Source organism: Triticum urartu, chromosome 2A, assembly GCF_056163025.1.
Source record: "Triticum urartu cultivar PI428250 chromosome 2A, HENAU_Tu73, whole genome shotgun sequence".
Taxonomy (NCBI): domain Eukaryota; kingdom Viridiplantae; phylum Streptophyta; class Magnoliopsida; order Poales; family Poaceae; genus Triticum; species Triticum urartu.
Window position 1 is genome coordinate 734,641,957 of NC_141874.1, and position 15,869 is coordinate 734,657,825.

The 15,869-nt window shown below is 46.1% G+C and overlaps 3 protein-coding genes across 25 annotated transcripts; 1 reads left to right on the forward strand and 2 right to left on the reverse strand.

Annotated features, from left to right (window-relative positions):
* Nucleotides 1–247: 247 nt before the first annotated feature.
* On the reverse strand, nucleotides 248–3,762 carry LOC125540210 (exocyst complex component EXO70A1-like). Its single transcript, XM_087545258.1, has 2 exons — nucleotides 2,660–3,762; nucleotides 248–1,403 (listed from the first exon to the last, which is right to left on the reverse strand). The coding sequence occupies exons 1-2, from the start codon at nucleotides 3,305–3,307 to the stop codon at nucleotides 450–452; spliced, it is 1,602 nt and encodes a 533-aa protein (XP_087401384.1). The 5' UTR covers nucleotides 3,308–3,762; the 3' UTR covers nucleotides 248–449.
* A 3,253-nt stretch (nucleotides 3,763–7,015) lies between these two features.
* LOC125540209 (G-type lectin S-receptor-like serine/threonine-protein kinase B120) lies at nucleotides 7,016–15,097 on the forward strand. Of its 23 annotated transcripts, XM_087545273.1 has the most exons (9): nucleotides 7,016–8,473; nucleotides 10,769–10,790; nucleotides 12,961–12,975; nucleotides 13,492–13,577; nucleotides 13,668–13,855; nucleotides 13,931–14,141; nucleotides 14,244–14,481; nucleotides 14,572–14,722; nucleotides 14,795–15,097. In XM_087545273.1, the coding sequence occupies exons 1-9, from the start codon at nucleotides 7,222–7,224 to the stop codon at nucleotides 15,095–15,097; spliced, it is 2,466 nt and encodes an 821-aa protein (XP_087401399.1). In that variant the 5' UTR covers nucleotides 7,016–7,221. The 23 variants fall into 23 exon arrangements, with proteins under 23 accessions (XP_087401399.1, XP_087401393.1, XP_087401389.1 ...); XM_087545267.1 differs by lacking the exon at nucleotides 10,769–10,790 and having other exon boundaries at nucleotides 7,016–8,497; nucleotides 12,963–12,975; XM_087545263.1 differs by lacking the exons at nucleotides 10,769–10,790; nucleotides 12,961–12,975 and adding an exon at nucleotides 13,049–13,069 and having other exon boundaries at nucleotides 7,016–8,497; nucleotides 13,488–13,577.
* LOC147987369 (uncharacterized) lies at nucleotides 8,910–12,756 on the reverse strand. The gene is made up of 4 exons (XM_087545259.1): nucleotides 12,638–12,756; nucleotides 10,825–12,380; nucleotides 9,678–10,742; nucleotides 8,910–9,594 (listed from the first exon to the last, which is right to left on the reverse strand). The coding sequence occupies exons 2-4, from the start codon at nucleotides 12,373–12,375 to the stop codon at nucleotides 9,334–9,336; spliced, it is 2,877 nt and encodes a 958-aa protein (XP_087401385.1). The 5' UTR covers nucleotides 12,376–12,380; nucleotides 12,638–12,756; the 3' UTR covers nucleotides 8,910–9,333.
* Nucleotides 15,098–15,869: the final 772 nt, after the last annotated feature.

Below are 15,869 nucleotides of genomic sequence, written 5' to 3' on the forward strand. Positions count from 1 at the left end.
GAGTTTGACCAAATTTGTAGGAAAACTATCAAAAACTACAATACTAAACAGTTTTTGATAGTTTTTTTCCTAAAAGACATCAGAAAAATTTATGTATATGAAATGCAAATGATTTTCCAGACAAAATAGTACAGCTACAACAAATATAGCTATTTTATGATGAAATTTCCCCATCCCATAGTTCAGATGCACAGGACTCCTGTGCATCTGAGTGACCTTGCCTCTGCAAGCTCAAGTTTCACTGAAATAGATGAAAATAAACGTCTATAAAATATTGAATAATGAAAAGTAAACATGACACATAGGTATGTGGGAGTATTTAACATGGAATCACAAGTCAAATAAGACCCCTCAAATCCAGAATAAAACTTCACTTCAAATGCTCTGGATGAAACATAACTCTGGCCTCTTATTAGTTGGTGACTCTGTTCGATGCCTCAAAGAAGTTTTCAGCCTTCAAATAGCTGTCCCAACATCTCTTCCAAGACGGCGGGAGTGCTGTTTCCGCGGCTAGCGTGCTCCGCTAGCTCAGGATGCTTCTTCAGATAGTCGTTGTAACTTGAGATGACTCTCTCGATGATAGCCCTTCGTAGCGCATCTTTGAGCTGAGGGTCCGGAACCTTCCAGAGCTTCTGAGCTTGGTAGGTTTGATGAAACGCTGACTCGAATTTAGCCAGCGAAGAGGTGTTGGTCATCCAACGACGCAGCGGTCCAGGAGGATTCGATTTCGATATGGAGGATATCACATGAGCCCACGAAACATCGAGATAGCTGTCCATGTGATCTTTGCACTCAAGTGTAAGTTCAAGTCCCTGGTGGTGTTGAGAGTCTCCACAGTATGGCCCACGAATAAAGTCCCTGGTGGCTATGAAATAGGAATTGTTGAGCAGGAATAGGTACCTCATGCCTGCATCCAAGCACAGCTCTGACTTTCTCGGAAGCAGATCCTTCAAATGTTTGATGGTGTCATCTATCAGGCCATGAAGATTTCCAGTGTTGTGGCTTGGTGCGGACTTCCGTGTCGACACCAATGCATCCGTCATAGACACGATGTAACCCACCATCAACCGGGTGTTCCGGTGAACCCCGGCTCCTCCTTGAGGAAACTCGATAGCCCACGAGTCATCGTCCTCCATGAGTGCCCTGACCTCCTCCACTGTGGTGGATATGGCATCACATAGCTTGTTTCTTTCTGTCCCCAACGAGCGGCGTATCTCGTCGAATATGATCTGGGCTTCCAGAGAGAACACATCCAGAGTGAACATGTACGACGCAGTGCAGACACAAATATACATGTCTAGCACGGCCCGTAGCTTCCCCGCCTTGAGCAGTGGGATGACGGCGTCGACAAAGACGAGCATCTCCGAGATGCTTGCTTTGCCAAACCTTGCGAGCAACAACGTCTGAACTTTGTGAGTATTTAACCAAAAACTACCACAATTCACGGAAACGTGACAGAAAACTACCACTTTACGATTTTTTCCCGAAAACTACCACTTTTTTATTAATCCGTGGCAAAAAACTATCAAGTGTGAAAACTGCTCGCTTTGCCTGGGTTAAACCTGAATCTGACTGCCCGACCCCACACATAAGCGGGCTAAAAATGCAATCAGGTCCCTAGTTTTTCTTAAAAAAAGCAATCCAGTCCCTACGGGCCGACCGCTCCAGGCCCTCGCCGCTGCCGCCGCTCTCCGGCTCCCTCCGCCCACATGAGCTCCAGATCGAGTTCGGGCGCGACAGCGGCCATGGCTAGCTCCTCCAACCTCCTCTAGGATTTCCCATGGAGGAAGACCAGGGATAGTCCCCGTCACCGGCGGCGAATGACGGCAAGAGGGACGGCGAAAATCAACCGGAGCATGTCAGCGCACGTTGCCCCAACCTCCTCTCCATATCCCTCGTCTTCTCTTTTTGGAGCAGGAGCTCTACAGCCATGTCGCGCCGCCGTCGTCGAGAGGAGAGCCTCGCCGCGCCCGGATCCGCTTCCTCAACCCTCCCATGGCTCAGCTCTCGCGGGGCAGGCTGTTGGTTGTCGCCGATGGCCCATGGGACGGCGATGCTTGACGTCTCCTCCCGGTCGAGCGGAGGCAGCGGCGCGGGTGAGGGAGGCGGCGGGGCAGAGATTTTGGCTGGATCCGGCGAGGAGGCGGGGCACCAGAGGTTGGGGAATGCAGATCGAGCAGCGGAGATGCTCCAGCGTCAAGCAGGTGCGGCGGCGCGACGAAGGAGAGAGAGGTTAGGGGAGGGAGGGAGAGAACGTCGGGAGACAGAGAGAGGGAGCAGTGGAGAGGTTCCTGGTGAGGCGGCCGTGTCCTAAGGGTAGCGGGGAGGCGCGGTTGGAGGAGCTAGCCATGGCCGAAGTCGGCGAGCTTGAGCGCGCCGGTGGCGTCGTCGAAGGCGGCGTGGAGCACGACCGGGTGCAGGCTGCAGGGACTGGATTGCTTTTTTTTAAAAAAACTAGGGACCCGATTGTATTTTTAGCCCGCTTATGTGTGGGGTCGGACAGTCAGATTCAGGTTTAACCCAGGCAAAGCGAGCAGTTTTCACACTTGGTAGTTTTTTGTCATGGATTAATAAAAAAGTGGTAGTTTTCGGAACAAAATTGTAAAATGGTAGTTTTCTGTCACGTTTCCGTGAATTATGGTAGTTTTTGGTTAAATACTCGAACTTTGTCGAGCGCCTCAACGATGCTGGAGATTGTTACCATGAGAGCTCGAATCCACCTCTCGACAAAGTCTTGGAGCCATGACGGCGATTTGAGTTGAAGCTGGAGCTGCTGACATAAGTCAGTCTTGTTGTGGATCTGGAGAACCCAGCCCACGTCAAGCTCCAAGAACCAATTCTCCAGGCCGCCGCCGCCGCAGAATTCTCGGACCATGCGCTGGGCGTAACCGTCACTGACCATTTGGATGGCGATCACCGTGAGCTCATGGGCGCCGAAGTCCGGTTCAGCAGCAGAGATGCCGGAGTTGTTGGACGGGTACGAATTCGACGCGCCGGAGTGGTTGGAGTAGCCGGATCCGCTATGACCGGACTGGGAGTGGTCGAAGAGAGCCGATCTTCTCAGCCCTCCGGACACGGCGACCCGCCGGATCCGGTCGCGGTAGAAGCCGCGCGCTCGGTCGGGAGCCGCCGAGCCGTTGGCGTTGGCGCTCCCGTCCGGCGCGGCGGCAAGCCGCCCCGCCATGCTGGCCGCTGCTCTGCTCTGTGGAAGGATGGAGGACGACCGGACCTTGGCCGAGCTCGGTCGATGATATTGGTGGCGGAGTGCAGCGCCCGGGTGGAACCTTCCACGAGGAGTAGCCAGCATAGTGGAACCCGCCTCCTCTGGCTCCTTCCGCCCAACCAGCTCCTCCTTACATCGCGCTCATCGCCGATGACGCCGGATGCGAATGGCTCAAGGGGTGGTCAAAGGCCATGTCAAGGCGAGATCCTTGGCAGCCGATTCAAGCTCCTGCGCTGCCAAATCAAGCGCCGCGGCGGTCAGATCCACCTCCACGGCGGCAGTCGCTTCCATCACAGGAAGGACGACGAACGGCCACCAACTTCGAGGGCATCACTTCCGGAGCGAAGCGGGCGAGCTCCCCCGTTGGCCGGATTTGACGGAGAAGACAGCTCCACGCCGGATTTGGGGTGAGGTGAATCGCCGGAGTTCTTGACATGGTCTGTTCTGGGTTCTGGCCTTCTGGGCATGAGCCAGAGGGAATTGGCCTCGCTGCTTTGTGGGCTCAAGCATTTGAGGAACTAATTTTTACTCAAAAAATACTACTCCCACTACCGTAAACAAATATAAGAGCGTTTAGATCATTAAAGTATACTGTATGGAGGAAATAGTTAGTAGTTAATATCGAATTTGCCTAGTGACAACTTGTTCTGCGGAGTGCATGCACTCGATAAACATGACTTATGTTGAGTTATACGGAGAAAAAACTAGTCAAAAGGCCGACATTCAGCAAATAACGTCTTTGCTGAGTTCCCACCACATGGTACTCGCCAAACAAGGATTGTGTCGAGTTCCTGCCACGTGGTACTCGAGAAAGAAGGACTTTCCGGAGTTCCTGCCACATGGCACTCGAGAAACTTTTTTTCTCTCTCCTTTCTTTTGTTTCATTTCTTTTGTGCATTACGTGCTTTCTTTTTTCATTTATGCTATGTTCTTTCCAATACTATTTGTTCATGTTTTTTCTTATCGTTTCTTTCCCCACATCTATTTCCTTTTGTAGTCATTAAGTGTTTTTTTAGACATTTTGTACATATAGTTTTCAAAATGTAAACAAAGTCCGGAAAATATGAAACTTGATGGCATCAACATGTTGTGGTAAAAAATTGAGAAGGTTTCAAAAAAGTTGTGATATACACTGCTTAGAAAATTGGATAATCTTCGAGTAAGAATCTAGGTTTTGAGATGAAACCGATCAAGTTTGAAGGGAAAGTGACGATTGCTTCATCAGTTGGCCTTGAATTTTCTTCGGATGATTGAGATGTGATGTTTCCTGGGGCCTTCATACAAGCCATCCATTTATAACTCAGATCATGCCCTACTCCTGCTAAACGAGAACATATTTGAGATAAGGAATCCATGTTTCAAGTTTGAAGAGTATTGGTTTTATTTTGGTGACTTCAAGTACAAGGTGTCTTTCGTCTCGCAAAAGAACAACATCGCCTCCACATTAAAGGTTAGTCGCCTGACCAATGCCTTGAATGTTTGGCGGAGACATAGGGGGGGGGGGGTATTGAGCAGCAGATCATGGTCACTAAGGAAATTACCTGGCATCTGGACGTGGTGGAAGCACCCGTCCCCTGTCCATCGTGGCACTCGACCTATGTTGTAGTTTAAAGGGAATGTACCATGGTATTCCCGGGGTTAAAAGATGAAGATGAGACAATGCTCCGGGTTGATTTGGATTTGTAGGCCAATGCTAACACAAAGTTGTTCCATATCAGGGCCAACAAACATCAAAGAAGAAATTACATCCAGACTCTCCAAACAAAAAGCAAAAAATGCATGCATGGCTATAAAGTCATTTGGGGGCGCCGACACATTGTTCTGCCCAGCTCAACTGGGAGGCTCTCATCTACCATCGGCATCCAATCTTGATGTGGACTTCGACAAAGCTGAAATTTGGGAAGTTGTTTTGTACTTCCTCTCACTAACAAGATTCATGGTAGACTCCCTGGATGGAATGGGAAAAACATCATTAGAGTCCGTAGGGTCACACTCGCCAAGGAGGTATTGACCTCTACGACCATTTTCCACATGACGGCTATCCTTTTACTTAAGTGGGCCCAAGTGAAAATCGGAAAGATCTAGAGCGAGTTTGTCTGGAGCGGGGACGACGGTGAGACTACTGAAGGGGCACGCGTTGGTAAACTATAAAATACGGACTATCGCCCTAAGGGGCTCGGAGGAGTCGATATTGCAGATCTCGAGCGTTTTGGGCGGGCTCTACATCTGTGATGGCCATGGCTGTAGTGGATTGATCTGGGATCCCCGTGGTTTGGCTCACAACTTCCTTGCGATGCAACTGATATGACCTTGTTCAGGGCTTCCACGTTCATCAACATTGGGGACAGTTCGAAGGCCTCCTTCTGGCACGACACTTGGACCAATCTAGGAGCCCTCAACTATTTGGTATTGTGTTGTGTAGTAACAAAACGGTCCAGCAGGAGTTTCGTAATGGTAACTGGATATGATTAACGACGCGTTTGGGCAAGCTGGACTGATTGCAAGGGTTCATTAATTTGGCACCCGCTCTATTACATGGATCTGGGGCAAGAGGGGAGAATACCTCTCGGGCTCTGTTAAATCGGCACAGTTCATTGGATTACATTGTAAGTTCACCCCTCCCAAGGTTTGGAAGGCACATGCGGACCAAAAATGCAGAATTTTCTCATTGGATCACTTTTTAAAATATATTTTTTGATGTCTGCCTTTATTTAATGTACGTTGTACATATTTATTGCACACTAGGAACATTTTTATACACATTTAATATTTTTAATACATGATCAGCATGTTTTTATACACATTATATATTCATTTTATACATTTTTCGTATACATGAGAAACATTTTTTTCTATACATATTTAATAGATTTTCAAATGCTTGATGAAATTTTTTCAAATAATTGATAATTTGTTTCAAATGTTTGATTAAAATTTATTAAATACATGATCAACTTTTTCATAGTTGTATATTGTTTGTATACATGAGAAATTTTTTCTCTATACAAGTTTAACATTTTTCAAATTCTTGATTAATATATTTAAAATGTTTAATGTAACTTTTTTTGTAATATATATTTTTAGAATATTTCTAAGTACGAAAAAAATAAAAAAAGGAAAGCAGAAAACGAAAACAAAAGGCGTATAAATAAAATAAAATAAAAGCAGAAAAAGAGACTGTGGCCCGTGCCTCCCGTGCGCTGGGCCGTCCCAGTCTCGCCATAAGCCAGACATAGCGCGCGCTTCGACTCTGTCGCCGTTACCGCCGCGCATTGGCCACATACATACTGCCGCCGCCGCTTTATCTTGGCCCCCCTCTCCAGGCGGCCATAGCATTCGGCCGGCACCTCATCTCGCCGTCGCCAACAGCGATGGACCCACCACGCTCACTGCCGGAGTTCCTCTCGCCACATATGTACGGTTGTAGACCGAGTGAGTCCCCACGAATCGCTCGGGTTGGTGCGTCACCGCCCCCTCCGCCGTCGGCTTCCGGCCACCACCGTCGCCGCGAGCTGCCCCGCCGGAGCTCCACCTGACGGCAACTCATTTCTTGAGCAAGACCACTTGTAATTTTTCTCATGTGTCAGTTTCACGGTGGCTGATGCAGATAATACAGCGAAACAACACGTACTGGTAGCCCGCTAGAAATTTCCTGATGTGAAATTTTCCTGATGCAGCCAATGTTGAAAAATACTCCTGGCAAGTTGGGCATTCAACTCCTGCAAATGAGGTGACTAGTGACTTTGGTGATCTTTCAACAAAAAACCAGACACAAGTCAGAGCACGCTGCACGTTTCCACTTAGTACGTGTGGCGTTAGATCGTCCAAGGATCCAAGCAAACATTGTCTTCATGCCATTCCCCTTCTCCTTCCATTTGATCTTCACAAGAAAAAAAGGCATATGCCAAGAAGCCTCAGTAGACATGATTCCCCTCCCAATGAAGCCTGAGTAGACATGCCAAGAAGCAGAGGTATATGTGAGAGAATCTTGAATAGGTATGGCTACTCTCCCAGTGTTCGTCCTCCTGTCATTGATTTGTGTCTGCAAGTCTGATGACCGCCTTACACCTGCAAAGCCGCTCTCTGCTGGCGACAAACTCGTTTCGAGCGGCGGTGTCTTTGCTCTCGGCTTCTTCTCCCCGACAAACTCAACTACGGGCGCATATGTTGGGATATGGTACAACAACATCCCTGAGCGTTCATATGTGTGGGTTGCTAACCGCGACAACCTGATCACCAACGCTTCTCCTGGGAAGCTGGTTCTGACCAACAACTCCGACCTTGTATTGTCTGACTCCCGAGGCCTCGCTCTTTGGACAACCAAGAACAACTTCACATCCGGAACCACAGGAACTTCTGCTGTACTGCTCAACTCCGGAAACTTGGTCATCCGGTTGCCGAATGGCACAGACATATGGCAGAGCTTCCAACATCCAACTGACACGGTCCTCCCCAGCATGCCTTTATCACTGAGCGCAAATGATGGTCTCTACACTCGCCTCATTGCTTGGAGGGGCCCTGATGACCCAGCCACCAGCGACTACTCCATGGGCGGTGACTCTAGTTCCGGCCTCCAGATTGTCATCTGGAATGGGACGAGGCCGTATTGGCGCAGAGCTGCGTGGGATGGTGCATTGGTCCCTGCCTGGTATCAAGGCACCACCGGCGCCATCATGACCCCAACAATTGTTGACAGAGGGGGTGAGTTATACATAACATTCACCGTCTCTGACGGCTCGCCAAGCATGCGCCTGATGCTGCACTACAGGGGCATGTTTAAATTTCTGGCATGGAACAGCAACTCGTCATCATGGGAGGTTTTCACAGAGCTGCCTAGTTCTAGCTGTGACCGATATGCCTATTGCGGACCATTTGGCTACTGCGATGCCACTGAAACAGTTCCGAAATGCAACTGCCTCAGTGGGTTTGAGCCTTATGGTGTTAACTTCTCCAGAGGGTGTCGGAGAAAGGAAGATCTGAAATGTGGCGGTGGTGATAATTTCTTGACCTTGAGAGCTATGAAGACACCCGATAAGTTCGTTTATGTTAGGAACAGAAGCTTTGACCAATGCACAGCAGAGTGCAGCCGCAATTGCGTTTGCACTGCGTATGCTTATGCTAACTTGCAAAATGGAATCACATCTGTTGACCAGTCAAGGTGCTTGATTTGGTTGGGGGAGCTTGTTGACACGGGAAAGTATCCTGATGGTAATGGCGAGAACCTGTACCTCCGTCTTGCCAGTTCAACAGGTATATATCATCCCTTAGAGAAAAGTCCACATTTCAACCCTCAACTAACCACGGCGTTTGATTGTCAACCCTCAACTCTAAAACCGGTCGGATTTCAACCCTGAACTTGTCACACTGTCCACTTTACCCCCCTTGACTCGGTTTGAGACTAGTCAAGTGGTTTTGACCCGGTCAAAGCTGACTGGGCAGCCCAGTCAGCATGCCACGTGTAAATCTAAAAAATGGATGATTCTCTCAATCTATAAATCCATTAAAGTTGAAAATTTCCCAGGTATCTAAACATCATATGAGTGTTGTTGTGTAAAAATTTCAGAATTTTCTGGGCACTTTTTTTTCGGTTCAAAATTTTGACCGAATAGTGGCTGAATTTGAAAACTTGATGGTTCTCTCAATCTATAAATCCATTTAAGTTGAAAATTTCCCAGCTATCTAAACATCATATGAGTGTTGTTGTGTAAAAATTTCAGAATTTTCTGGGCACTTTTTTTTCGGTTCAAAATTTTGACTGAATAGTGGCTGAATTTGAAAAATTGATGGTTCTCTCAATCTATAAATCCATTTAAGTTGAAAATTTCCCAGCTATCTGAACATCATATGAGTGTTGTTGTGTAAAAATTTCAGAATTTTCTGGGCACTTTTTTTCGGTTCAAAATTTGGGCAGCATTTGGGCAGCATTTTGGTACCATTTGGTAGCATTTGGTCATCATACGGAAAAGATGATTGCAAACACACATAGATGTCTCAAATAGAAAACATAGATGTCTCACACACAATACATAGATGAGGTCTCACACACAACACATAGATGTCTCACACAATACATAATGCATTTCTGGCAAGCAGCGATGTTGCTAGCTGATTCATGATTGAAATCCAAGCAGCCTTCGAAACCCCGCATACTTCTTTGTGTGCTTGACAACTCTGCTGCTAGCTCTAGCGCTAGAATTGCCGGTAGATACATTAACATTGACATTGGAGCTTCTTTGCACATTAATTGTATTTCCGGAGAAATTGTTGGACCTGCTGCTGCTTCCAGTTGGCGCCCTTCTCTTTGGGTTAGGTGCAGCCACTTCCTCAGTGGCCTTCCTTTTGCTCTGCCTAGTGCTGCTCTGGCGTGAAGGCTACAAGAAACATGGCAAATGTTAGTTATATATACATGATAGTGTAATCAGGTTTGCTCATGCATATTTCCTGGATAGTGTACCATATTTGGCCCTTGACTAGCACATGGTGCTTGGCTACTTGTTGCAGTTTGGCTTGCAGCAGGCTGTTTGGAAGCAGCTGATGGTGCTTTGCTTCTAGCAGGACCTTGGCCTTGCTCAGGAGTTGGTGTATTTGAACTCCCTGTGCCATTTCTTGCTTTGCATGATGTCCTGTTGTGCCCATGTAGCTTGCACATGCTGCATCTTATCTTTGTACCTCTCTTAGAAACCCTAGTGGCACACCTTGGCTTCTCTTGTTGCTCTCTGGTCCTTTGCTTTTTCTTCCTACCGGGCATCATAATCTCCCCTGGTGGATTAGGTTTTGGCCTCTCAGACACAGGCCATGCAGGTCTGCCTTCCGCAGGTTGAAGGCAAAAAGCATAAGTTTTCTTGAATGCTTCTATGCTATAGCACTTGTCAATGTAATCATCTATGTTGTTGGTTTTGAAAAAAATGCATGATATAGCATGAGGGCATGGAAGACCAGATAGTTGCCAATATCTACAACTACATGTCCACTCTTCTAGATTCACTTGGAACCTATGTTCTCTATGAGTCACCTCATATAAATCTTCACCATTCCAAACAGCATGACAATAGGCAGAGGCATTTATGCTTTTCTTCAGTTTTCTAAGTACCGTGGGACAAATGGTGCCAGTCCACTTGTCCGACTCGGTTCTTTGATATTCTATCCTAGCCATTATCTTCACCCTAATGGCTTCAAACATGCTGATTGCTGGCAAACAGCGAGGCTCCACGATCCACTTATTAAAAGACTCGCAAATGTTGCTGTCTACCGAGTCACAATTAGAGCCCAACCTGAACCAAGCCCTGCTCCAATGGTGTGGGTCAGTTTTCATCACATCCCTTGCCCCTTCAACAGTCTCTTGTGCTAACTTCGCTCTTGCAAGATTGAAAAGCATTGGAGAACTAGCTTTTGCACATGCCCAAAATAGCTTCTGCCATTCCTTCTCTCTGTAGGTCTTCCTCCAGTTTGCATACAAGTGCCTTGCGCAATTCCTATGCTCTGCTCTTGGTAGCCAATTTTCAACAGCCTTGAGAATACCCTACAAGCAACGACAACATGAGTCAGAACATACAACATACAACACAATGTAATATGATAAAATGTGATTAAAAGAGAATTACTTTCTGCTGATCAGAAATAATAACATAGTCCGATCCATCTCCAAGTTTTAAGTCTGAGCACAACAGGCTAACAAACCAATCCCAGGTTTCATTGGTCTCTTTGTCTACAAGTGCCCACGCTATCGGATACATCTGATGGTTTGCATCTCTTCCAATTGCACTCAACACCTCTCCTCCTCTCCCCTTCAAGAAACATCCATCCAAACCTATGACTTTTCTGCATCCAGCCAGAAAACCTTTCTTACAAGCATCAAAACATATATAGAATTTGTCAAAGGTTGGAACTTCATTGTCAGGGTTTAGCTTCACTATGCAAGTAGAACCAGGATTGCTTCTAAGAAGCTCTAGCTGATAATCGAAGACTTGGCTATATTCACCCAATTTTGACTCTTGAATCCTTTTTGAGACAATTGCCTTAGCTCTCTTGATCTTCGATATGTGTACATTAGCAAACATCTCCTCCTGCACCGTGGCCTTCAAATTTTGGACTGACCAGTCAGTGTTTGACTTGATCAAATTCTCAAACTTGTTGGCTATTCTGGTGCATGTCACCAACTTGTTGTCTCTCCTCTTTGGGCATGTGTGCTCATCAATGAAAGAAGTAATCTGCCAGCTTTCAAACTTGCTAGTCTTCCTCGCTAAACAAACCCATTTGCAAGTTGGCCAAGTGCACTTTGCTCTCACCCTGTCACCCTCATCCTTAATGAATTTTATTTCCTTCCTCTTCCTAAGACCATAGTCCACTATTGCCTCTTTGAACTGTTTCTTTCCACTAAACTTCATTCCCAAACTGAATTTCTTCACCTCGGCCTGACTCGAATACTTTGGAAACTCGGACTCATGAACAACAAGCTGACCATCACTATCTTCATCATATGATTCATCATCTTCATAACTTGAGTCAGCTACTATCTTTTTTTTTGTCGGAGGTGCAATGGCCTTCTCTATAGCAGTGATGTCCTTGCCCTTGCCCTTGCTCTTGCTCTTGAAATCCTTGTACTTCTGCCTAATCTCCTCCACCTCATCATCGGATGTTGAGCAATCCGATAACACAAAGTCACTATCGGATGAAGAATCGGTACCATTGCCATCAACAGCATCACTTTGATTTGATTCCTCTTTACCACCAGCAGGTACTTCATCATCCCCAAAACTTTGCTTTGAATTCTCATCACTGCCCGCGGGTACTTCATCATCCCTATAACTTTGTTGTTCTGGCTCATTACTACTAATGTCCTCAACATATATGTCCACTACACCTCCATCTGTTTCATATGAGAGCATGTACTTCACGGAATTTTCATCAACTAATGCCATCAATCCATCAGACAATTGTTTTCCAGGATATAACCAATGCAGCATCATGATTACTCCTTGTCGAGCGACACTGTAATGCACTTTCAGATTTAGAATGAGAGTGCGTAAGGACAAACTGCGCCGCTCAACATGAGCAATTTCCTCGCTGCCTCCAACATATTCCAAATTTTGACCCTCACGCACAAATGCACCATTGAAATGGAATCGCACAACAAAGAAATCCAGAGGATCCATTCAATCTACAAGAGATGAAAAAACATAATAAGAAATCATTACTACGGTTTCAGCAATAGAGAGAGGGGGAAAATCACTATTAACAAGGGGTGCAAGGGCAAGACCAGCAGCAGCAGCTAGCCCAAGCTAGCAGCTTGCCGGCGGTGGCAGCACCAACAACTCGCCCAAGCTAGCAGCAGCAGCTCGCCGGCGGCTAGGGTTAGCAGCAGCAACTAAAATCTAAGGGAAACAGAGGGAGGAAGGGAGGGAAGAGAGGGCAAACCTGCGGTGGAGGTGGAGGTGGTGGCCACGGCCGGCGGCGTTCCAGGCCGCGGTGGAGGTGGTGGCCGCGGGCGGCGGCGTCCCAGGCCGCGGTGGAGGTGGTGGCCGCGGGCGGCGGCGGCCCAGGCCGCGGTGGAGGTGGTGGCCGCGGGCGGCGGCGTCCCAGGCAGCGGTGGAGGTGCTGGCCCCAGGCAGCGGCGTCCCAGGCGGCGGTGGCGGCGCGCCCGGTTGCCGGTCGCCGGCGAGGAGGTCGTGGCTGCGGGCGGCGGCGACCAACGCGGCGGCAGGTCGATTTGGATCGGGGTGAGACTGAACAAACGAGAGAGAGATGGGGATAAGGTTGGACCTGTGTGCGTGGCATGCTGACTGGGCTGCCCAGTCAGCTTTGACCGGGTCAAAACCACTTGACTAGCCTCAAACCGAGTCAAGGGGGGTAAAGTGGACAGTGTGACAAATTCAGGGTTGAAATCCGACCGGTTTTAGAGTTGAGGGTTGACAATCAAACGCCGTGGTTAGTTGAGGGTTGAAATGTGGACTTTTCTCCATCCCTTATGCGCTTATTCAGCTTATTCATTATACGGTATAATCGATCCCTTTTGGTTAGGATGACATGCTAAATGTGGTTAGGATGACATACTAATCCTGACAAACACAACATTTGCCAGAAATGCATGTTGAATTTTGGAAGCATCATTCTCTTGCTGGACTATATTTCTGGCTTTCTACAGTTGGGAAACAGAGTAATAATGTATTGAAGATTATACTAACACAACACTTGGAAAAATGCATGTTGTTAAATTTTGAAAGCATCATTCTCTTCCTAAATTTCTAGTTTTGTGCAGTTGACAAAGCGAGTAATGTACTGAAGATTGTACTCCCAGTAATTGCTAGTACTCTTATACTCACATGCGTCAGCCTTGTATGGATCTGCAAGTCAAGAGGTAAACTCTATATTTGCTTCACTTTCTCAGGATGCAATTTTCATGAGTTATTCAAAAGAAGCAATATTGATATGAAGACATTTCTATCAGGCAAACGACGAATCAAGGAAATTAAGAATAAATATACATGGCGACACTCGAAAAATTCCAAATCTAATGAACTTGAGAATGAAACTATAGAACTTCCATATATTTGCTTTGAAGATGTTGTTACTGCAACGGACAATTTCTCAGACTACAACATGCTCGGGAAAGGTGGCTTCGGAAAAGTTTACAAGGTAACAAGTTTTAACCTGATTATCGATAATAGAAAATTGCCCTTTTTTCAGTTGAAGAATGATGTGTTTGTGCAGGGACGATTAGAAGGTGGCAATGAAGTTGCTGTCAAAAGACTTAGTAAGAGTTCTGGGCAAGGGGCCGAGGAGTTCAGAAATGAAGTGGTTCTCATTGCCAAATTGCAGCATAGAAACTTAGTTAGGCTTCTTGGTTACTGCACTCATGAAGATGAAAAGTTATTGATATATGAATACTTACCTAACAAAAGCTTAGATGCCTTCATTTTTGGTATGTTCTGCTCTTATGGTCATGTCTCGCAAAACATTCTTATAATCATTGAATTGGCCGACCTGGTTGTTAATGCTTTTAATTTTGCACTTCTCTTGCAAGATGCCACAAGAAATTTTGTGCTTGATTGGCCGACCCGGTTCAAGGTAATTAAAGGTATTGCGAGAGGGCTTCTTTATCTCCACCAAGATTCAAGATTAACAATAATCCATAGAGATCTCAAAGCAAGCAATGTCTTGTTAGATGCGGAAATGAACCCCAAAATATCTGATTTTGGTATGGCAAGGATTTTTGGAGGAAATGAGCAACAAGCGAACACTATCCGCATTGTTGGGACATAGTAAGTAATATATAAATTAAACCAGGTAAGGCTTAAGATGGTAATTTTCTACAGCTTAACTAATTCAATTTCTTGGATTGATTCAAACAGCGGTTACATGTCTCCTGAATATGCAATGGAAGGTTCCTTTTCTGTCAAGTCTGACACCTATAGCTTTGGTGTTCTACTGTTGGAGATTATAAGCGGATTAAAGATCAGTTCAGCCCATCTCATAATGGACTTTTCAAGCCTTATAGCTTATGTAAGTATAGTAAAATGCTCTATATTCAACAAGTCAAACAATCATAATAACCTGAGTATTTCATCGGTTTAGGCGTGGAGCTTATGGAAACATGGAAATGCAAAAGAATTGGTGGACTCGTCCATCGTGGAGAATTGTTCACTTCCTGGAGTTTTGCGGTGTATTCAGTTAGGTCTGTTGTGTGTTCAAGATGATCCAAATGCTCGGCCACTCATGTCAACCATTGTGTTCATGTTAGAAAATGAAACAGCTCCGCTTCCTACTCCAAAGGAGCCAGTATATTTTAGGAAACGGAAGCAGGAAGCCGAAGACCTGAAAGAAAACCTAGAAATGTCTCTTAATGGCATGACTATGACAATGCAAGAGGGGCGTTAAATGTTTAATTTCATTGTTCTCCTTTCTGTAAAATTCGCATTTGTACGGTTGATCAATTCAGCGATTTATGCTCCCATGGACAAAGAAACAATCCATCTGATGTGCGGTACTTTCATAGACGGTTTCCATATTTTGTGGACTACACTAGTTTCTGCATTTGTTTCCACTTTGTCAAGTGGAAGAGATGTGTAGATCATTACTTTTACACTAGCTTCTCTTGATGAATTTTCTGCATCCCAGCTTCCTCTTTTAGTCAACGGGTCTGGAACTCTGAATTGCTATATTGATAACAAGGCTGATGGAAAGTCCATGTTTTCTCTGAGTTGTGCAACTGCATCATAATGCAGCAGGAAGGACCGAGATCGTACACATGTATAATTCAGGTGGCTGCAATGTGCCCCCTGAATTAACCATTTTTTTCTGTTCAAAAGGCACCTTTCTTTGAGGGTACAAGACATTGTTTGAAACGGGTAGCGTGGCCCGTACGAGTCGACTCGTACAGCGTGTTGGTTCACGCCTTCATGGTACGTCACTTCACTGAAGTTCTGCTGTAATCCTGAACCCTGTATCCGAAAATCTGCTCAGGTTCAACAGATTTCGATATCAGATGCAATGCCGGATAATTAGCAAACACAATTATTCTTTTTAGTCAAGGAAAAAAATAGCATGCTAAAACAAAATAGCGTTGGCCTCCGAATATGGTATTAGCGTGCTATATCGCGCTATAGCGTACGTGCTATTAGCGAGGCGTTCTATACTGATTCATTTAGCG